Genomic DNA, 21,647 nt, shown 5'->3' with positions numbered 1-21,647 from the left:
CCCAGTTTTCCTACTGATTAGCTAGTTGACTTTGACCAAGGCACACATCTTGGGATCTTACCTCTCTGAGCCTCTGCTTCCTGATCTGTCATTAATCTTTTGTTTACTTAACATTGCCAAGTACTTTCTTAATTGAAAATTTAAAAACACACACAAAGCATAACAAAGAAATATAAAATATCCATAGTCAATTATTTAAAAAAAAATTTTTTTTTTTGCAGTATTGGGGTTTGACCTCAAAGCCTGTACCTTGAGCCACTCCATCAGTCCTTTTTTGTGATGGTTTTTGAGATAGGGTCTCACAGAACTATTTGCCTGGGCTGGCTTTGAACCATGATCCTCCTGATCTCTGGGTAGCTGGGATTACAGGTGTGAGCCATCAGTGCCGGTTCTGTGAGTCATGAATTCCTGGGACTCACTCCCTGGAGGAAGCCCATTCAGTCATTCGGCCCTCTGACTAAGCCAGGGATGCACACCCCAGCCCACGTTCACCTGCCTGGTGCTGATTATGTGGGTCTAGTGCCCATCCCCATGAGGGTCAGGATTGTGTTCTAGTCATGAGAACATGTCCTTACGGTGTACCCAGGGCCCACACATTGTGACAGTCCCTCAGTCCGTAGGTGTTGTATGAATACAAGCGGTGGTGACTGACAGATGGGGCTTTGAAGTGTGTGTACGATTTTAATGGGTGGAGTCAACTTGGGGAGCATTCTGGCCAAGGGACTGGTGTGGATAAAAGTTGAGGGGTGGGAAAGGGCCGGCATAATTGGGGAAACTCTGAGTAACTAGTTTGGCTCAGGTGACAGATGAACGTGGAATTTCTGCACTTGTTTGACTAGTTTTTATGTCCAACTCAGCTCCTAGCACTCAGGCCCTCTGAACAGGCTTATTTACTAAGGCAGGCCCAAGACAGGAGTGCTGGGTTTCAGTGCACAGACGCACACACTCAGCCTCTGCCCCAGAGAGGCACGATGTCCCCGGCCCCTCCACATACTGGGGAAGTAGGCACTCAAGTCCCGTCTCTTGCCCTGTGCCTTCTAGGCAGGGAACAGCGTTGCCGCTCATCTGCAGTAGGATGCCATGAGTTAGCAGTGTGAGGGGGATGCAGGGCTGGCCAGAGGGGCTGCTGGGGCTGAAGCTTCTCTTGGCCTGTCTGATGGGCCCCATCCTCTACTCTACAGGCTGGAGGAAGTCCCCCTGGAGGTGCTGAGGCAGAGAGAGTCCAAGTGGCTGGACATGCTTAACAACTGGGACAAATGGATGGCCAAGAAGCATAAAAAGGTGAGGGGTCCAGCCCTGGGCTGGGGGCTGGGTGGTGGCAGTCTGGAGAGGAAGAGGAAGGAAGGAACTTCATGCTTAGGAGTGTAGGGGCTTCTCAAACCACCAGGCTGCCTTAGGTGCCCTCCATTGGCCAAATAGGGAACAGAAGCTGGCCGAAGGGCAGGGGGAAGGGTGGGTCCTGGCACATACTTCACAGTCACATAGAACTTTGTCCTGGAGTTAAACTTGAAGCTGCTTGTGACCAGTGGCCCTCATGGCAGCTTTGCTCTAGCCCTGCTGAGAGAAAGCCTGAAGTGCTTCCCAGCCATCGGGGAGGAGTTTACACCTCTCACAGCTAGCTTCTGGGCGCATTTGCAGGGTGCTGTTCTTACCCCCAGGAATCCTTGTGACACCCTGAGGACATTAGTAGCAGTGGCAGCATCACTTTATGGATGACCAATAAAGTCGAGATTTGAATGCAGGTGGCAAAAGTTTAGTGCCTGCTCTCTTACTGTTTTTTGCCGGTGCGGGGTGGGGGGTGTTGGTGCCACTGGGGCTTGAACTCAGGGACTCACACTTGCTAGGCAGGCTCTCTTACCATTGGAACAGTAATCCTCCTGATTTCTGCCTCCCAAGTAACTGGGTTTGTAGGTGTGAGTCATTGTACCCACGCCTCTCTGTCTCTGTGTTTCCCTCTCTCTTTCATTTTGGCGGTACTGCGGTTTGAACTCAGGGCTCTGCACTGAATAGGCAGGCACTCCACTACTTGAGCCATACCTCCAGCCCTCTTTTAGATTTCTTTGAAGGCAGTCATTCCTCAACTGTTTGCTGCCTAACTTTGGAGCCCCGCCTCATCCTTCGTCAGGCTCTTAGCCTGAGCTGTAGCCTACTCTCCACCTGTCTCTTGTGTTGCTAGTGGTTGTAGGGAACTGGCACTGGCCCTCTTGCCCCAGCCTTCCTGACAAATGGGGATCCCTGAGGGGACCTCGGGGAACTCCTCACAGCAGAGCACTCAGCAGTACTTCCTCTTACCCTTTGCTTCCCTGGCATTGTGGTTAGAGCCCAAGGCCACCAGGGCACCTGTCCAGCAGAAGCTTCCATCCTACCTAGTGGCCCTAAGTCACTGCTCAGCTCTAGACCAGACCACCACAGGGTGCCTCTCCTGCTGCCCCAGCTGTGGCCACACTAGACCCTGCCCTAGGAGCTTTTCCTGCTTGGCCATGGCGGCTTAGGCGCTCTCTGTGCTCAGGAAGTCCTGGCACAGGAAAGACACCTGTTTTGGAAAGCTGGCTTAGAGCCAACACTTCTGGACTTATCCATAGTCCTGCTGGGAGGATGCCTTCCTTCCCCCTCCCAGCTGTGTCCAAGCCAGAAATCTGGGCTGTGGGGAGGCAGGGCTGTGGCTGTCTTCCCCTGTAGGGCCCTGCCCTCCCTGAGTTCAGCAGGCAAGGGTGTCGCTTCACTCGGTGTCATCAGCAACCTCCTTTCTCAGGGAGTTGCTTCAGACAGTGGTAATCCCTGGTGCTTTCTGGAAGCACTTGCTAACTCAGCCCTCCAGCCTCCCTGCGGCAGTGGGGGATGACCATCTCCAGCAACTTGGTGCTGAGAAGGGTGAGGAGGCCAGCCAGGAAAGGCTGCCCTTGTTCTCTGGTTTTCTGTCCCTAGCCCCCTCCCCGGACCTGCCTGAGAGCAGAGTCTCCTGGAGCACCTCAGTGGCCTGGAAGTGCTCCAGGAATCCCTGGAGCAGGTGACATGTGACAGGAGACCATGATGACCGGCTGCCTCATGCTCAGCTTGTTCATTGTGGAGTTAAAAGGGCCTGCGGCTCTGGGCTGTCCTACGTCCCATTGCCAAAGCCTGCTCCCAGTGGCTTCCTTAAGGTGACCCTTGTTCCACAGCAGCAGGAAACTGTTCCCAGAGTCTGGGGCAGTTCCCTTCCTCTCCCTCCTCTCCCCCTTTTCCAGGCTGTCCCAGAAGCTCTAGCATGGCTTTTGCGAGCAGCCTGGCTGCTCTGTACGCCTGCCCGCAGCCTGCCTGCCTGCCTGCCTCCTTCCTGCTTCTTGACTCTCTCTGACCCCTGGAAAGTTTTCTCTTGTTTGTGTTGGTCACCAGGAAGGCCAGGGCTTCTGTGCCCCTCTTCCGAGCGCTTCCAGCGGGACTGTTTGAGGGGCTTTCCGGGTGAGGGGAAGTTAGGCAGGAACTGGGGTCCTTGGGACTTCTGTTTCAGCATCCTTGTGGGATGAGGGTAGAGAGGAAGCTGTCATTTACTGAATACTGCTAGTGCATCAGGCCTCACACTGAGCACGTTCTGCCCTTCTAATGGAATCCTTTCAAAAGAAAAACACTGCAGAGTAGAAGGTAACACCATTCACATCTTAAAACTGATGAGAAGGGTTGGTCCAAGGTCAGCGCAGGACTCAAACCCATATCATCTATTCCAAGTGCCCATCTCTTTCATCCCTGGCCAGGCTGCTTAGTGCAGAGAAGAGGCGTTGTCATTGTCCCCACCTCCACTCCCTCTACCAACATTCCTGTGTCTTTGCCCTCACACCTGATGGCCAGGGCTGCTGCCTTCGGAGCCTCATTGCGGGCTCAAGCTCAGAGGGAGCCCATCTCCAGCTCTGAGAGGCTAGTGGGGTAGCAAGTGCACAGCGCTGGGTCCCATGAGTCATGCGGTAGCATGGAGGTGGCAGGACTTCTGCCTGTGTGACCTTAGTTTTTCCCACTCGAGGGAAAAACTTCAGTTTCCCCATTCTTCAGAGACACAGTAGTTTTCCAGACTGGGTTTTGGCAGTGGGAGACTTTTTCTGATACAAACAACCAGCCAGAACTGGCCACTGTCATCTCACTTCTCCCATTCTGGAGGTGGCAGGAAAGACCTGGCCATTTTAGCAAGCTCTAGGATCAGGACTCCCAAGGTCAACTGCCTCTACCCCAGGGCAGGATCTCAGGAACTCCAGGTTGAGGAGAGGAGAAAAGGAGGTTCTTGACCAAAGCAAACGGGGAGTCACTGGAGCAGCCCCATCTTCTCCTGAGTTCACCTGAGATTTCTCTCCAGGCTGGCTGTACTCCGCCACCCAGATGCTGAAGCAGCAGCCTCCTTGCAAGTGCCTGGGTCACACCTCCAGGCACGTTTGGTTCACCTTGTGAGCTACCTTCTCTGCCGCTGCTGCTGTGCTCCCCCAGGGTATAGCTCCTTCCCTGGTGACAAACATGGGGTGCCCCAATTTGTATGGCTACATTTTGATTCAGAAAATACAGTCAGCCCTCAGTACAGAGTTCACTGTGCGTTATGCTAACTCAGCCCTTCTAATGGATTCAGCCAACTTCAGATTGAAAATATAGTTGTACCTGTTATGGTTGCATCTACTGAACATGTGCAGACTTTTTTCCTTGTTATCATTCCCTAAATAACACAGGAGAATAACTATTTACAGAACATTTGCACCGTGTTAGGTATTGCAAATGAATAATGATTTTAAGTGTATGGGAAGATGTATACAGATCCTATGCAAATACTACTCCCTCTTCTGTTAGGAATTTGAGCATCAACAATTTGGTGTCCACAGGGCATTCTGGAACCAATCCCCCACAGATACTGAGGGATGACTATAGTTTTGGGGGGTCCAGAATTCTGTGGCAGACCTCAGGAATGCCTGTGTTGTCACCAGACCAGGGGATGTGTACTCTGCCTTCATCAGCCGGCAGCATGTCTGACTGCAGTCCTTCTGCCTGCACCACAGGTGTATTGTAGCAAAAGTAGGAAAGTCCTCTGTTCTCCCTCCAAGCCCGGGCAGAGGGGCCTAGCCCAAGAAGCTCCCGGGGTGGATGCATGGACACAGCTGTCCTATTGTCTTTCAGATCCGTCTGCGCTGTCAGAAGGGCATCCCGCCTTCTCTGCGGGGCCGGGCTTGGCAGTACCTGTCAGGAGGCAAGGTGAAGCTACAGCAGAACCCTGGAAAGTTTGACGTGAGTTTCTCTTCCTTCCCCCCACCCTTCCTGCTGTGTCGGGGCTGCATATCTTCCCTTGGCAGCCATCCCCCAGTGCTCTCTGGACCTAGGCAGGACCGCGACCAATGGAATCTTCAGTCACAGGCTCAACTACCCAGCAGGCCACATTGGCCCAGTCTTGGAGACCTGTGACTCCTGGAGGCTCAGCTCCTCTGAGCCTCCAGCCTGAGCTGGACTGACAGATCTGCCACTCCCCTTCTAACTCTTTCTGTCAACAGCCACTCAGGTTTGTTTTCTCAGGCCAAGAGCACTTCGTTACTGCTCTCCTCCTGAGGAAGAGGGGCCCTAGACTACTTTCCTGACTGCCTCGGGCCTATGCTCTGGGCTTGAGGGATTTGTTCAGCAGGAACATAAGACCCTTGACACTGCCTGGCTTCCATCCTTGGCTCTGTCTCCTGTTTCCACGCCAGGATGTCTACCTGAATTGCATAAGAGTCTGTCAGTGTTAGGCTAGCAGAGCCAAACCCCTGTCCTCAGGGATCAGAAAGCCATTTGGTGGGCAGATGGAGAGCCCTCTGCAGCCATGACTCCTTCTGCCCACCCAAATCCTGCTGCCCTGACCTGACGACTGGCGAGGACATTGCACCCTCCACTCACTGAGCTGGGCAGCTCCCCCTGGCCTGCTCCCCTGGGGAGCTCTGCAGAGGCAGTGGTATCCCCGGGGTTGCCCCAGCTTACCTGCCAGGCTTGGCCCCAGGCATCAGGGTTTCTCCCAGGCCCTTGGGACTGATGACAGGCAGTGAGACAGAACTGCCAGCCACCAGGTCTTTTGTTGATATCTTTCGTGCTTCAGTGAACACTCCAGTCTGGTCAGACCTGTTCTCTGAGAAGGTGGGGGCGGTCAGGGCAGGGCAGCCTAGAGTTTCTGCATTGACCTAGAGGGAGCGAGAGCTATTTGCTGGCAGCCCTTGGTTCTGGGGGTAGGGGGGTTGTACAGGATATGGCTAAGGGCAGCTAGAAATCTGGGTGATTGGATGTTCCACAAAGCACCAGCTTGAGCTGCCCCTCCACTCCAGAGTCTTTCTCCTAGAGGCTACATCTCCTCCATCCAAGGGGCTGCATCGTGGGTAGAGTGAGAGCACAGGGATCAGAGTCCTACTCCAAGTCCTTAGTTTAGGTCAGCTTCCAGAGCTCAGGCACAAGAGCGAGCATGTGGGTGGGTGGCCTGGCCAGCCTCCTGGGTGCACTGGCCAGCAGGTGTGAGTGTGTCTGCAGGGTGTGCAGCAGAGCTTGACACTCCGTGCACGTGTGTGTAGAGTGGTGCATCTAGCAAGGTCTTGGCCACCGTCATGTCGTCTGGAAGGTTGCTTGTGCAGGGAGGAATATTTGACATTAGAAAGGCCTTCTCGCCAGGGCCGGTGGCTCACACCTGTAATCCTAGCTACTCAGGAGGCAGAGATCAAGAGGATCGCAGTTTGAAGCCAGCCCAGGCAGCCCAGGTTCTGCAAGACCCTATCTTGAAAAACCCTTTGCAAGAAAGGGATGGTGGAGTGGCTCAAGGTGTAGGCCGTGAGTTCAAGCCCCAGTACCACACACACACACACACACAAGGCCTTCTCAATGCCCTGAGGCTGAGAAGTGGGTCCCCATGACAGTCCTGGGAGCCCTAAGATTCTTTGGAAGGACTTTGCCTCTGGGCGATCCAGAGGAAGCAGACAGGGATGGAGGCTCTGTGCTGTGACTGAGGATGCAATGTGGTAATGTGTACCTGTTCCTGTGCTCCAGGGGCCTCCAATTCCTACCATGGCCCAGGCACCTGACCACCGTAGCTCTGCAGGCCCTGGTGGCTCTGTTTCATCCGGCACTTGCTATTTCTTCCTCCTCCCTTGGGCAGGCAGGACCTTCCTGTCCGGTTTCCCTCTCCTGCTTTGCCTTATTATGGCGCCACCTTATCTCCCAGCAGCTGCACCTGCCTTTGGCGCCCAGCACCCTTTCTCCCACAGACCCTGCAGCTACCCCTCTCCCTTCTTCACCAGTGGTCAGATACCTTGGGCTGCCGAGGTGTCAGATGAACAAATTGTGGGAGCTGACTGACTTTTGGGGTTCTCAGACTTGTGTACCTCATGGGAACCACCAGGAGAACTTGTCGGGCCCCCTTCTCTTCATAGAAAAAAGTCCATTGTGCTCAGACAGGGACTCGAAGGACACACGCAGGCCCCAACTTGAGGGTTCATGGGGCTTCAGAGGCTGATACCACTCCCTCCACTGCACGCACCCTAGTCCCTTCCTCCACCCTCCACCCTCCACCCTCCAGCCTGAGCACTCCACCAACCTTTCTTCTCCAGTCAAGCTCCTGGCGCCCTAGGTGCTTTCAGTCCAGTGTCAAGATCTAAGCCCTCCAACGAGGTCACCTGGAGCCAGGGCTGGCACAGGTGCATGCTGATGTGGAATGGTTGCTGGGGTGGGGGATTGCCTCCTGCCCCAGACCCTTCCCTGATGCTGTCCTGGGCTTCCTGCTCAGCCTTCTGGGTTTCCTTCCTGTGTATCTTTCTTTTCTAAAAACCGAGGTAAGAATTTTCAGAGTCAAGCAAACAAAGCTCAAGTGTGCAATTCAGTGAGCTTTGACAAGTAATACACATCCATGTAATCGACATGCAGGCCATGATAGAGACATTTCACACGACCAAGAAACCGTTTTTCCTGCTGATAGCTTTGTTTCTATAAAGGCACCCATGCTAAGCTGTTCCCAGAAGTTCAAAGAAGAAAGTAGAACTTTGTGGAAACCTTAGCATCCAGAAAATCATCTGAAGCTCATGATTTGACAGATGTCATGTCCTTCCAGGCCACGCTCTGTGAAAATCACACACACCCCTTCTTGAATAGGTGACACTACCTACACGAGGGAGGCAGGCAGCAGAGGAGCTAGGCTTGGTGTCTCTGAGTCATAGTTCCAGCTCCACTTTGCTAGCCACAAAGCCTTGGATATGGGACTTTGATGTCACCTCCCCCACCCCGTTACCTCATCTGTGAACAGGGTGATTCCAGCCACAGGCAATGGACGGTCTTACTCACGTGGGTCTTCTTGAGCTAGGATCACCTCTCAGCTTTCCAGGGTTCTGCTTTCCCCACTCCTTTTCAGCTTCCTCACCTGTCTTTGGGAAGGCCTGGTCCCATGATGGGATTGGTTGGCGGGTTCATCTGATACATGGGACAGCCGTGTCCTGCGGGATGCCTCCCGCTGCCCTCCTTAACCCCTGGTATGTACCCTTGCCCTTGGTTTTAGGAGCTGGACGTGTCTCCTGGGGACCCCAAGTGGCTGGATGTGATTGAGCGTGATCTGCACCGGCAGTTCCCTTTCCATGAGATGTTTGTGTCCCGAGGGGGCCACGGGTGAGTAGACTGGGCAGTGGCTCTAGGTCCTGTCCTTCAGGAGGAAGAGGAGATGCAGTGAGTTTGGGGGTAACCCAGGGGACCAGAAGTCAGGTGTGCAAAGTTCAGCTGTGTTTGCCTTTTTGGTTTGCATTTGGTGGTGCTCTTAGCATCTCTTTTGGCACCTGGTGCAGCTTTCATTTACTCTCCGACCTGCTGGTGCTTACTCAGCCTGGCCTTCTAGAAACAGGCTTTTGCCAAGGACAGAGTGAGTGAGAGGGGGGTGGTTGAGCAGAGAATATGCAGGAGGGGAAAGACATGCTGGGCAAGGAGACCTAGATGGACGTAGCCTGGGACAAAGCTGCCCAGTGAGGGACCCCTGTCCTCACCTGATCGTGTGAGAGTCCACGTGCTGCCATGGGAGACTGGCCTTTTGGTGACCACAAGCAGGTCACCAGGGGAGGGCAGACTCTGGGGCACAGGTGAGGCGATGGGGCAGCAGTCACACCTGTCATCACTGCTCCATTGGCCTCTCCTCAGCCAGCAGGACCTGTTCCGCGTACTGAAGGCCTACACTCTGTACCGGCCAGAGGAGGGCTACTGCCAGGCTCAGGCACCCATCGCTGCTGTACTCCTCATGCACATGCCTGCTGAGGTACCTCCAGCCCTGGGCAGGGGTGGGATGGGGTGCAGGGACCGTCCCCAGCCACAAGGCCTCACATCTCTGTCGCCCATAGCAAGCCTTCTGGTGTCTGGTACAGATCTGCGAGAAGTACCTGCCTGGCTACTACAGTGAGAAACTGGTGAGTGCTTGCCTGGCCTTGAACCCACCCCGAAGGACGCCTTCTCTCTGCACCCACTCCATGCTGGAGTCCCAGAGCTTATTGGGGTCAGATCTCCATCAGTCACACACTTGCCTCCCTCTGTGCCTCCAGCCACTCTGGCCACTTGGTAGGATGGAAACTCCTCCCCACCCTGCCTTGGCCTGGGCTCATTCAACCTCTGCCTGCAGCTCTATTCCATTCTCCTTCCCCTGAAAACTCCTCCTCCTCCTCCAGCTTTCAGCCTCAGGAGCTTCCTTGACCCTGACAGGTGGACCGCCAGCTTGTGCTTGCTGAGCACTCTTGTTCCTGCCATGTCTGGGGTGCTTGACCCCATCTGCCCCAGTCTCTACTCATGGGCCCCCTTTCACCCTAAGCTCCAAGAGGGGGATCAGCTGAGTCTAGTTTGCTCATCGCTGTATCCCAGCCCCCCTCCCCGCCCCCTGCAGAGGCTGGCACCCTGCAGGCAGCAGCCATCGGGTGAATAAATGAATGTCTGCTGGTGCTAGGGGCCCCTGTGGGCCCTGGCCAAGGCCTGTGGCTTCAATGTCCCAGGAGGCAATCCAGCTGGACGGGGAGATCCTGTTCTCGCTGCTGCAGAAGGTATCCCCCATGGCTCACAAGCACCTCAGTCGGCAGAAGATCGACCCCCTGCTGTACATGACCGAGTGGTTCATGTGCGCCTTCGCCCGCACCCTGCCCTGGAGCTCCGTGCTGCGTGTCTGGGACATGTTTTTCTGTGAAGGTGCTGGGCTGGGCTGGGGTGGGGGTGCCAGAGAACCCCAAAGGCCTGCTTGCACTCACCGCCCGTCCCCCACGCAGGAGTCAAGATCATCTTCCGGGTGGGGCTTGTGCTGCTGAAGCATGCGCTGGGCTCCCCCGAGAAGCTCAAAGCCTGCCAGGGCCAGTACGAGACCATTGAGCAGCTGCGGAGCCTCAGCCCCAAGATCACGCAGGAGGCCTTCCTGGTCCAGGAGGTGCGGCCCACATCCGTGGCTGGCCACATTGGGGAGGGGAGCTGGTGGGATGCCTGTGGAGGGTTCCCAAGTAAGTGGGCCTCACCCTCCTGGTTGGATGAGGAGCGTGGGGTGTAGACAGACCTAAGTTTGCAGCGCCTTCCTGTCTAAGCCACTTGGAGCAAAGACACACTGCAACCTGTAACCTCTCTTTTTTCCTTTTTGGCGGCTACCTCTCAGGAGCCATATGAGCTTCTGTGGGTAGGGCAGTGGTCAGGCTGGGGACAGGGCTGAAGCAGAAGGCCATTTTTTTTTTTCTGGTGCTGGGGAGGGAACTCAGGGCCTTGCACTTGCCAGGCAAGCACTCTTCCACTGAGGTAAATCCCCAGCCCCCAGAAGGCCATTTTGCACTTGCTTCTCCAGTAGTTGCTAAGGATTAGGAAATTAGGAAATATCCCTATTTTCACACTAGGAATGAAGGCTCACAGAGGCAGGACCACCCCCACCTCCACACCAGCCAGGAAGTGGAGGAGTTGGAATTTGAGCCTAGGCAGTCAGGTTGCCCTGGGCAGCGGGGGCACGTGGGCTGACAGCAGGTAGTGACCTGTCTGAGCCTTACCACTCCTGCCCAGTACATAAAGCTAATGAACTTGTGAGCAATGAGCAGTTGGCCTTATGTGTCCAGCTCCCCTGGCATTGAGCTCTACGACTCTGACCTCAGATTGGCCCCCTTCCTGGGTCAGCCATTAGCAGCCAGAGCTGGGCATGCTGCGAAAGAGATGGGTCCAGGCTTGGGGCAGAAGGAAATGGTGTCGTGGTGCTCATCTGCTCCTCCTTTCTCCCACAGGTGGTAGAGTTGCCGGTGACAGAGCGCCAGATCGAGCGTGAGCACCTCATCCAGCTGCGACGCTGGCAGGAGACCCGGGGTGAGCTGCAGTGTCGCTCCCCACCCAGGCTGCATGGCGCCAAGGCCATCCTGGATGCAGAGCCCGGCCCCCGACCCACCCTGCAACCCTCACCATCGATCCGCCTGCCCCCAGATGTACTTCTCCCTGAATCCAAAGCCAGGCCACCCAAGCAGGTCCAGAAGGAGCAGCGGAAGCGGACAAAGGCGAGTGGGGAACTGGACAAGTCCCTGGCCCCCAGTCAAGCCACGGTGGTGACTGCTGCAGGAGACGCATGTCCTCCACAGGATGTGGTCCCAACAGACACGGTTTCCCAGGACCCAGCCCCCCAGGGCTCCTCTCCTCAGGACCTGACCCACCACCACTCCCAGGAGAGCCTGACCTCCCAGGAGAGCGAGGACACCTACTTGTAACCCTGGCAGCTCAGGCCTCCAGGGCGAGGTCTCCACACAGCTACATGGTTCGAAGATGACACTCCAGGGTCTGCTCACCAAGGGCCCGACCGCTTGGCTGCTGGCCGGGACAGGGTCTGGCTGGCCTAGTAGATTCTGCCTGAGTCTCCTTATTTATTTTCTCTGGCGTGGAGTTCGGGCTGGCCCAGTCAGTGCAGGCAGAAGCTAGGGCCAACTGAGTGGGGCCTCACTTAGCCTCTCCTCCTGGAGGATGCTCCCCCAGGGCAAGGGTACCGGCATGAGGGGAGCAGCGGGGTGATTTTTATGTAAAATAGAAACATGGTTTTGTACAGAAATAAACAGAATTGTGTAGAGAGCTGGAGTGCAGCTAGGGACCGGGATGGGGTACCACCCTGGTACTCAGCACCTTTTTGCCGTGCCCTGCAGAGCCCCACACACTGGGCCCCCAGCCCAGCAGGAGCTTCTCGGAGAAGTACCTTTGGCAGAGGAGTTGTGCAAATCCAGAGCCAGCCCCCATGTTCCCTCCTCCATCTCTGCTGCCCCTTTGTGTACCCTCTGCCATGGGTGAGGGATGCCGGGACAGGAGCTCAGCACTGGGGCAGAGCAGGGCATGACTCCTGGGCCTTGGTCCATACACTTTACCAAGGGGGAGGGCTCCCTACAGAGGTGGCTTTAGGCCCTTCCCTGTCCAAAGCCAGGCCTGATGTCACTTAGGCCCCAAGTAGCTTCTGAGCATTCCTGGCACCAGGGGTGAGGCACCATGAGTGTCCTCCATCAGAGGGGAATGGGTGAGGGGAGAAGTCTGGATGCTTGCTAAAATGCCCAGGCTGCGCTGCTTATGCCTGACAGGTAGGAGACAGGAGCCCAGTAGGAAAGGACTCAGCTCTCGCCCCAAGCAGAGCTACTCTGCACCCAGAGCCTTGCTCAAGCTCCCGCTCCTGACCAGGGTTCCAGGTGACCTGACTGCCACCAATGGGCCAGGCAGGCGCTTGGTCACAACCTGATGCCTGGCAAGGGTGAGAACAGGGTGTCCCTGGGAGAGGCCCCCCCTTCTGCTGAGGAAGCAGCTTTTCCAGTCAAACAATAGCGGCTGTTCCTGGCAGAAGACCAAGCCTGGGCTAGGCCATCGCGGGAGGGGACAGAGGGAGGAGCAGAGCCTCTCTGGGAGCTTTCAGACAGTGCCTGGGTCTGGAACTTCTTGTCCTGATACAGCTGAGGATACTGAGGCTAGAGGAGGTGGACGGCCATGGGAGACTCAGGATAGACCAGCCACTTCCTGCCTCCTGTCCCTTCGTCTTTTAGTCCCCCCACCCCATGTGCACCTGCCGTGGGTGACATGGGCTCAGCCTCAGAAGCACTGCCCCCAGCCCTCCAGGGAACAGGTCAGGATGTGCTGCAGAGTTCCATGGGAGCACCCCCATCCTGAGAGGCCAGGGCAGAAGCCTAGCCTGGCTTCCATCTGCCCGTGGCGCAGGCCTGTTGGGTCCCAACCAGGCATGAGGCCCTGCCTTGACCTACTGGACTCAAAACCTCAGGTCTGAGGCCTGAGAGTACTTGGGCCAGACGGGTGTCCCCTGGAGTGGGATTGGCCTGGCCTTGGAGCCAACTTGCTGCTACCTGCTCAGCCTTGGGGTCTTCTTAGACCTGCACAAGCCTGATCAGGTGAGATCTGGGGTGTCTGCCAGTGCTTGGGACCTCCTCAGGCCAGAAGCAAATTCAGACATGCTTAGGCCAGGTGTGTTCTGCTAATGGCTACAGGCCTCTCCAAAGGCCCAACTGCCTGGGCCCCTGGCATCCCTAGCCCAGACGCGCTTGGTTTGCGGGTGACCCTACAGTATGCTGCTTGGAGGTGGCTAGGACTCTTTATCTCTGTGTCCCCAGTGGGGCGCCTTCAACTCTGGGGCTTGCGGGACGTAAACAGGACCTCCTAAGCTAGGTTTCAGCGGCTCGACCCGCTGAGTCCTAAAGGCCTCATTCATAATGCCCACGTATGTGACTGATGGGTGGAAACGACCCCGTGCTTCCTGCGCGCTCCCAAACCCAGAGTGGCAGTCGTCCTGCGGAAAGGGCGGAGCCTGGAGCGGGGGCGTGGCCTGAGGGCTCAGAGGGGAGGTGGGGCCAGACGGTAATTCCCGAGCCAGGAACAGGGGGGTGGAGCCATCTGGGGTGGGGCTCCGCGGATTGGACGGAACGGAGTGACGTGTGGGAAGGGGGCGTGGCCACATGGCCCGGACCGCGAGACTCGCAGGGCGTGGCCATCCAGGAGCGGGACGCCGGGCTGGACGCCGGGCTGGGCGGGTCCGCGTCGTAGCGGGCGGCGTGGATCCCGTCCGTACGGCGGCTCCTTTAAGCCCGGGGCGCCACCCCCGCCGCCCCGCCTCCGGCCTGAGTGTAGCTGGTGGCGGGGCCGGGGCCGCGCGAGCCGCGATGGAGCTGCACATCCTAGAGCACCGGGTGCGGGTTCTGAGCCTCGCCCGCCCCGGCCTCTGGCTCTACACCCACCCGCTCATCAAGCTGCTCTTCCTGCCCCGCCGCAGCCGGTGCGCGCCCGGGTTCGGAGGCGCAGGTGGGGGTGGGGCCGGGGTCGGACGAAGAGGGTTGTCGCCAGGCGGGGGACAGCGGGTGGGGAGGCTTTGCCCCTCCGGCCGCCATCCGGCCTGGGCCTACCCTTCCTGGGACGCCGCCTATCCGGCCCCCGAGGTCCCCTCCCAGGCCCCGGTCCAGGCGCAGACAGCCTGGGGTGGGCGATAAAGTGGGGGGACAGTCCTCCCTGGTCACTGCGGGGAGCTCCTTCCAGACGCCTCCCATCGGGTTAGAGGGGCTGACCTGGAGGGTCAAGGTCCGACGCCCCTTGGGCTGTCGCCACGGGGTGAGCCTGTCCTCCCTCCTGGAATGGGGACTCCCCGAGGGGTCTGGCGATCCGGAGACGGAGCCCACACCCCATTGCTTCGGGGAGGAAATTGGGGTCTGGGACGGGTCTGGACGCGGAGGAGGAGAGGTGTCCTTTAAGGGAGGATGGATCGAAGTCCACGCGCCCTCTTCCCTTCCCCCCGGGAATTCACTCCAGGCTGAAGAGCCTCCCTGCCCCCAACCAGGTGCAAGTTCTTCAGCCTGACCGAGACCCCCGAGGATTACACGCTCATGGTGGACGAGGAGGGCTTTAAAGGTGGGGGCTGGTCTCTTGTGCTCTCAGAATTCTCAACACATGCCAGGATCCATTGTCCCCAAGACGCTGGTGGATCTGGGTTCGAATCCGCCACTCACTGGCTGTGTGCCCTTGAGCAAATCACGCCCCCTCTCTGAGCTGTTTCCTCTTATGTAAAATGGGTATAATTATGGTGGTGATTTAACAGGATCTTATGAGGGCTTGAGAAACTTAAAAGCCATACGGGACTGGTGTAAGGGAGGGGGCTTCGGTTACAGTTTCAAGCAAGAGTTGGGGAGTCCTGTGGTTTTTTAAAAGTCCCCCACCCCGACATTGTTTCCTCTTAAGACTTTATCTCCCCGGTGAGGGTCAGCTCCTCCCCTGCTGGTCTGGGAACTCCAGGAGTCTGAGGGTTGGGGAAGGAATGCGGGAGCAGGCAGCTATCCCAGAGCAGGGTCCTGGGGGCCTCCTGGCTGTGCTTGGGCTAACAGCAGCCACCCTGGCCCTTGTCCCTGCTCAGGACTGGACTGAGCCTGGTCCCTCCCTGGGCCCTGGAGCTCCTGCCTGGCCCCGTTCGCCCTCACAGGCCGGGAGTCTCAGTCCAGCCAACTGGAGGTTGGCCTATCACCCTCCCCCAACCTCGGGCCTTAATTTCCCTGTTTGTACAGCTGGGAAGTAGCATTCCCTGGCCAACCCGATGTGCTTGCGGCCCCTAGTGGTGCCCTGTGGTGTAAAGTCAACCCACACACCAGTCAGGAGGAATTGTCTCCCATTTTAGAGACAAGGACACTGAGCCCCACATCAGGCCGCAAAGCAAATGGCAACAAATGGCAAAGCTAGGGTTTGAACCCAGTTCTGACTTTTGGAGCTCTGATCCTTACGGAAGGCTCAGCCCCCAGCCCACCAGCTCCTGAAGCGTTTCTCAGTTTTTGCATAAATATAGACTTCCAGAGCAACAGCCCCAGCCTCCAGATCTGCCCTTGCTAGAACCATCCAAGGCACAGATAGGGAAACTGAGGCTGAGTGAGGCAGGGGCCGGAGCCGAACCAGGCACGCGCCTTCTGCCTATAGAGCTGCCCCCATCTGAGTTCCTGCAAGTGGCAGAGGCCACGTGGCTGGTGATGAACGTGTCATCTCACAGCGGCGCGGCCGTGCAGACGGCTGGGGTCACCAGGATCGCGCGCTCGGTCATCACGCCGCTGGCCGAGCACCACGTGTCGGTGCTGATGCTGTCCACGTACCAGACGGACTTCATCCTGGTGAGTCTCTGCAGGTACCTGAGCAGGTGGGTTAGGGCGCCTCAGGGACCCGCGGGATGAGTCACCTGCCCGTGGCCCAGGTGCGGGAGCAGGACCTGTCGGTGGTGATCCACACCCTGGCCCAGGAGTTTGACATTTACCGCGAAGTGGGCGGGGAGCCTGTGCCGGTTGTCAGGGAAGATTCCAGCAATGGCTTTCCCCGCGCCCAGCATGGTGAGGTCTGCCCCCCACCGCACCCCCTCCTTCCCCCTGGCTCTCCCCGGTGCGGGTGGGAAGCCGGCGGCGGACGCTGATGTCTCCCACGTGGTTCCTGGAGAGCAGGACTCAGGCCCCGCCCCCGCTCGCACAAGCCACGCCCAGGCCCCGCCCCAAGCCACGCCCCTCCCGGACGCTTCCTCCAGCCGGCCACTAGGGGTCGCCCCAGCCCACAGATGCCTTTTCACCTGTGGCCACCGTCCATCCATCCCGAGCAGGGCCCAGCCCCACAGTGCATCCCATTCAGAGCCCGCAGAACCGCTTCTGTGTCCTCACGCTGGACCCCGAGACGCTGCCATCCATTGCCACCACCCTCATCGACGTCATCTTCTACTCGCACAGGTGGGCCAGGTTGCACGTGGTCCCTGCCTCCACCCCAGTGTTTCCCACCCTGAGCCCCACTTCATCCGTCTGCCCTGGGCCCTGCCCTGTGGGTCCCTGCACAGGGTGACACCTGCGCTGATGTCACAGGACGGTCCTGATGAGCCGGAGGAGCTGGAGGTGTCTCTGTGCATCAGATCCCTCTATCCCAGAGTCCTTTACTTTTTGGCATGAGTGGGACTCCTTGTTCTTTTTTTATTCTTATTGCTGTTGTTAGTGTATCTCTCCTCATCTCTCCTTAGGTCTTGAATAAGGAGAAAGTTATCTTCAAGTAACTTTTTTTTTTTTTTTAACGGCAGCACTGGGGATTGAACTCAGGGCCTCACGGTTGCTGGGCAGGCGCTCTACCACTGGAGCCACTCAGCCAACCCACTTCTGTGAAGCGTTTTTTTCGAGATCGGGTCTCGCAAACTTTTTCCCCAGGCTGACTTTGACCCTCGATCCTCCTGAGCTCTGCCTTCTGCGTCGCTGGGATTACAGGCGGGAGCCACTGCACCTGGCCAGGCTTACCGTTCTGACTTGTTCTTTAAGAAGAGACAGGAAGCAGAGCTGGGAGGGCTGCCCAGGGCCACCTATGCCAGCCCCTTCCCTGGGGTCTGATGGCTGGGAGGAATGGGTGACGTTCCCAGCGGAGCCCTTGATTCTGCTGTCCGTCCCCAGTGCCCCCAAGGAGACGGTGTCTGATGGTCCTGAACCCAGCTCCATTCCGTTCTTTGCTTTCTCCCTCATCGAGGGCTACATCTCCATCGTCATGGACGCAGAGACGCAGAAGAAGTATGGGGCCCTGGGTGGGGGACGGGAGACACCGACCCTAAGTCAGCCCCAGGGATGGAGGAGGCAGGGTGCCAGGCCCCGAGGTCAGCAGGGCAGGAATGGGGGGGCCCTGCCCACTGCCACCCACCTGCCCTCCCAGGTTCCCCAGTGACCTTCTGCTGACCAGCTCGTCGGGCGAGCTGTGGAGGATGGTTCGCATTGGTGGACAGCCCCTGGGCTTCGGTGAGAGCCGCTTCCTGCAGGGGCAAGGGGGGGACTGTGGGGTGACCACAGTGGCCGGGGTGACCACAGGCATCTTGCTCAACTCAGATGAGTGTGGGATCGTGGCTCAGATCGCGGGTCCCCTGGCCACCGCTGACGTCTCTGCGTATTACATCAGCACGTTCAACTTCGACCACGCTCTGGTGAGCAGTGCGCTGGGCTGGGGCCTCGGGGGTAAACTGAGGCCCAGGAGAGTGGGGGGTGAGGGAGGTGGTTCCAGATGGGCAGCCAAGTTGAGCAGCCCTGGCTGGACTCAGCCCTGACCCCTCTCTGTCCCCCACCTGGCCCTAGGTGCCCGAGGATGGCATCAGCAGTGTCGTTGAAGTCCTCCAGCAGAGGGACTTGGGGAGCAGAGCAGGCTGCCCGTCATCGCTGGGCTTCCAGAGAGTTCTCTAAGCTGCCTCCCCAGCCGGGATGAGCCCCCCGTGCCTGCCGGGGCCCCCGTGTCTGTGCCAGCTGTGTGGGGACACGCGCCTGCAGCCCCCGGTGCAGCAGAAGGCGTCAGTTCCACTGTGGCTCTGCCCACGCAGGGGACCTGGTGCTTGGGGGGCTCAGCCCCCCACCGTCACTCCCCGGGTGGCCTCAGCACAGTCCCTGACCGAGGCCTGGCCTGGCCCCATGTCGCCCCGCTGGGGTCAGCTGCCCCCCCCCCCCGGGCAGGGCTCTGATAGTCTGTCAGGTCCGGCTGGTCACCTCGCTGACCAGGTGACTTCTGACGGACAGTGCCTGACCTCCCCGAATCCCGGGGATCCCCCAAAAAAGTATTTTTACATCTTTTTTTTTTTTTTAAATCAACTGTTAATAAAGAACGTTATATTGGTCGGGCTGGGCTGTGTCCTTGGGTCACCTCTGGGTTCGTCTCAGCTGTGGCTCGGCCTCGCGTCCCTCTGTCTGGGGACCTGGTCTGCTGGCTCGGGGCTCCCCCACATTGCAGATGAGGAAATGAAGCATCCAGAGCTACGTGTCACTTAGCCAGGGTCACATGGCCCCCACCCAGGGCTGTCTGTCACAAAGTCTGGCCTTCCAAAACAACCCAGGTGGCTCTGGACGTGGACAGAGAGTCTCCTGGACCCTTCAGCCTGGGGGTCTCCTAGGGAACCCAGGGAGTTCCCTGCCTCCCAAGCCGCTGCCTGCTTTCTATTGCACCTCGCCTGAGTTCTGCCTGCCCGTCCTGTGAAGAAATCAGTTTCTTGTCCTCAAGAGTCGTGGTGGCCCCACACACCAGGCCTCTCGGAACTGAGGCTGGGAGGACAGGACAGGGCCCAGGCCACCTGGAGGCTGCTCTGTCCTCTGGGTTGTGTGCCTGGGCCTAGGTTTTCCTCCATGGGGGCTGCCTACCATTCGGCTAGGCTCGGAATCCCACAGAGCCCAGTGGGGGACCCCAGAGGCCCGGAGGACGTTATCGGGTGCCCTCAGCCCAGACCCGCCCGTGCTCGCGAGGGGAAGAAGGGCGTGACTTCTGTGTATCCAAGATTGTGGTGACTCCCCAGAAAAGCCAGATCAGGGGCCAGGCCTCTGGCAGGACGCCCACCCTGGCCCTGGGGACCCCAAGGCGGAGGTGTGGACTGGACATGAGGCTCACAAGAGCACAGCCCTGACCCGGTGAGTGAGTGGCGGACACCGGGGCCGTGCCTTCCCTTCAGCCTCAGTTTCCCCACGTGCCTGGAGACCCAGGAGGCAGCCCGTTCAGGAGCCCTGGGAGGGAGGGGGCCGGGGAAGTCCTGGTTTCTGTCCCTGGAGGACCCGGTGTGGGCGCTGGCTTGGGAGGCCGGGGCTGTGAAATCGGGGTCTTGGGGGGCCGGTTCTGTGGCTGGGGGCTCCTTGGCCCCGGGTCCAGCCTGGGGAGCCACTCTGCTTTGGGTGTTTCCGTCACCCTGACTTTTGAAGGGCCCCAGAAACCAGGTCTCAGCCTGGCTTCAGGCGGTTTGGGTGGCTGCCATGGACTTGTGTGGGTCAGGGGTCACAGCAGGCCCCCGTGGGCACCGGTGGGCACACCGCCCCCGGATGTCCACGTCCCTCTGTGTCGCTGCCACACACCTGAGTGCCTTTTAGCAATAGGATGTCGGGCTCCTTGGGGTCAGAAGGCCCGGTCACCGTGGGAAGGCTGAGACTTGGCCACCCGGCTTAGAGGAGCCCCAGGGACACTCAGAAGGGACATCTTCCAGGGCTGTGACCCTGGATCGTACCCAAGCCCGATGCTCTGGGCCAGGCCTCACCCTTTCCCAGGCTGAGCTGAGACCCACTGCGTGTCCCACCGTGGGGTCCGAGGGGGTCAGTCTGGGCCTGGGCTTGGGCTCAGGACTGGTGATGCGGCCACACGCCGGGCCTCCCAGCCTGGGGTCCCCCACCTGCCTGGGGACACGGGCAGAGCGGTCATGTCCTCCTGCCACCTGGGGCTGCCCATGGCGCGTCCTCAGGCCAGCAGCGGGCAGCTGGCGTCCAGCCTCTGCAGGGAGAACGTGGGCCTGAGTGGGTGGAGATGGGAAATGAGGAAACCTCAGGCCGGGGCTGGGGACTGGGGGGACGGACGACACAGTGGCCTTGTTTCCACCCTTTCTGATCTTCCTCCCGATACAGGGGAAGCGAACCTCCTACGTCTTCCTCAAAGATGTGGGAGCAGAAATTCAGGGTGTCAGGGCCTCACCTGAAGCCTGGGGGGTCCCCCGGGTCCTGTGTGTGCCAAGTGGTGACACAGGTGACATCTTTGTAGGGGTGAGAAGAGACCATGCTCCGACCCTACAGGAAAAGGGGGACAGGGCGAGGGGAAGTGAGCCTGTGTGCAGCTGGCTGGCTGTGTGGGTACAAGGCTGCCAAGGCCCCCTTCTCCTTGGGGCCCTCGGCTGTGCGGGGGGACAAGGGGTGCACCCCATTGTTCAGCAGAGGCTTTTGATGTCCTCCTTTTACACAGGTGGAAACGAGACCAGAGAGGTGCAGTCACTTGCCCAGGGTCACACAGCGGGGCACAGCAGAGGCAGAATTCCAAAAGAAGACCCGCCATGGCGCAGGCAGGAGCCTCCGGGGTTTTCCCCTGGGCTTGGGGGGCAGGGGACGGTTCAGCTGCACCCCGAGGGATCCGGAAGGTTTTGCAAGATCCCCTGCAATGCCAGCTGTCTGCGTTGGTGGCCGGGTGTCTGCTGCCGGTGGCAACAGCTGCGTGGGCAGGCACGCGAGGCCCGACGCGGCCCCTGTCTGACCCTGGACCGGCCGGGTGTGGGTGCGAGGGCAGCTGCGTTGGCTCTGTGTGCGAATCTTCCCATGTCCCCCCCCCAGGCCTTGGCCTCTCCGTGATCGGGGGCTGCACCCCACGACCACTGGGGATGGGGTCACTGGTGCCTCTGGCCACCCTGTCCTCCCTGGCTTCAGTCTCTCCGGGTCCTGCTCCCTACTTGGTCTCTGTCCCTTCTCCTGCCTCAGAACCAAGCCCGATTGTCCCCAGTGTCCCCTCCCTCCCTGCTCTCGAGGTCTCTGGCCACCCACACCTGCCCTCTCTCAAAGCCAAAGAGCTGCGTGTCCAGGAGGTCACCGGATCGGTCCTGAGCGCCTGGCCTTGTCCTCTGATTTGTTGATTGACTCCTTGTGCAGGTCAGAGCACCCTCTTATTCCCTTGCTGTCTTCCAGCCCCTTGGTTTTCCTGGGGTTTGCTGTGCTTTTGGGTTTGGGGTTTTTTTGTCCTCTTTCCTGTCAGGCAAACCCCCCACCCCGTCCCGCCCCACCCCTGCTGTGATTTTAAGCCTCACCTTTAATTTTTTTTTTAATAAAGGGCAAATTCACATAATACAAAATTATCTTTTCCTTTTTTGGGGGATGGGAATCTTACTGTGTAGCCCAGCCTGGCCTCGAACTCGAGATCCTCCTGCCTCAGTCTCCTGAGTGCTGGAATTATAGGTGTGTGCCACC

The 21,647-nt window shown here is 58.5% G+C and overlaps 2 protein-coding genes across 5 annotated transcripts in view; both read left to right on the top strand.

Annotated features, from left to right (window-relative positions):
• Positions 1 to 12,028, top strand: part of Tbc1d10a (TBC1 domain family member 10A) — a 28,139-nt gene extending 16,111 nt beyond the window's left edge. For both annotated transcript variants that reach the window (XM_020180787.2, XM_074060891.1), the window contains exons 2-9: positions 1,182 to 1,281; positions 5,122 to 5,229; positions 8,495 to 8,601; positions 9,121 to 9,235; positions 9,318 to 9,383; positions 9,957 to 10,146; positions 10,224 to 10,378; positions 11,205 to 12,028. In XM_020180787.2, the coding sequence (XP_020036376.1) occupies positions 1,182 to 1,281; positions 5,122 to 5,229; positions 8,495 to 8,601; positions 9,121 to 9,235; positions 9,318 to 9,383; positions 9,957 to 10,146; positions 10,224 to 10,378; positions 11,205 to 11,675 (1,312 nt within the window). In that variant the 3' untranslated portion in view covers positions 11,676 to 12,028. The remainder of the gene's footprint in view (positions 1 to 1,181; positions 1,282 to 5,121; positions 5,230 to 8,494; positions 8,602 to 9,120; positions 9,236 to 9,317; positions 9,384 to 9,956; positions 10,147 to 10,223; positions 10,379 to 11,204) is intronic.
• Positions 12,029 to 13,947: 1,919 nt separating this feature from the next.
• Positions 13,948 to 18,571, top strand: Castor1 (cytosolic arginine sensor for mTORC1 subunit 1). 3 transcript variants are annotated; one of them, XM_020180789.2, is made up of 9 exons: positions 13,950 to 14,215; positions 14,771 to 14,841; positions 15,892 to 16,079; positions 16,160 to 16,292; positions 16,553 to 16,676; positions 17,376 to 17,489; positions 17,629 to 17,711; positions 17,799 to 17,893; positions 18,042 to 18,571. In XM_020180789.2, exons 1-9 carry the CDS (start codon positions 14,103 to 14,105, stop codon positions 18,144 to 18,146), a joined length of 1,026 nt encoding a protein of 341 aa, XP_020036378.2. In that variant the 5' UTR covers positions 13,950 to 14,102; the 3' UTR covers positions 18,147 to 18,571. The 3 variants fall into 3 exon arrangements, with proteins under 3 accessions (XP_073916994.1, XP_020036378.2, XP_073916995.1); XM_074060894.1 differs by lacking the exon at positions 13,950 to 14,215 and adding an exon at positions 14,301 to 14,544; XM_074060893.1 differs by lacking the exon at positions 14,771 to 14,841 and having other exon boundaries at positions 13,948 to 14,241.
• Positions 18,572 to 21,647: the final 3,076 nt, after the last annotated feature.

The sequence above is a fragment of the Castor canadensis genome, chromosome 18 (assembly GCF_047511655.1).
Source record: "Castor canadensis chromosome 18, mCasCan1.hap1v2, whole genome shotgun sequence".
In the NCBI taxonomy this organism is placed as follows: domain Eukaryota; kingdom Metazoa; phylum Chordata; class Mammalia; order Rodentia; family Castoridae; genus Castor; species Castor canadensis.
This window is presented reverse-complemented; position numbering and strand designations above follow the sequence as displayed.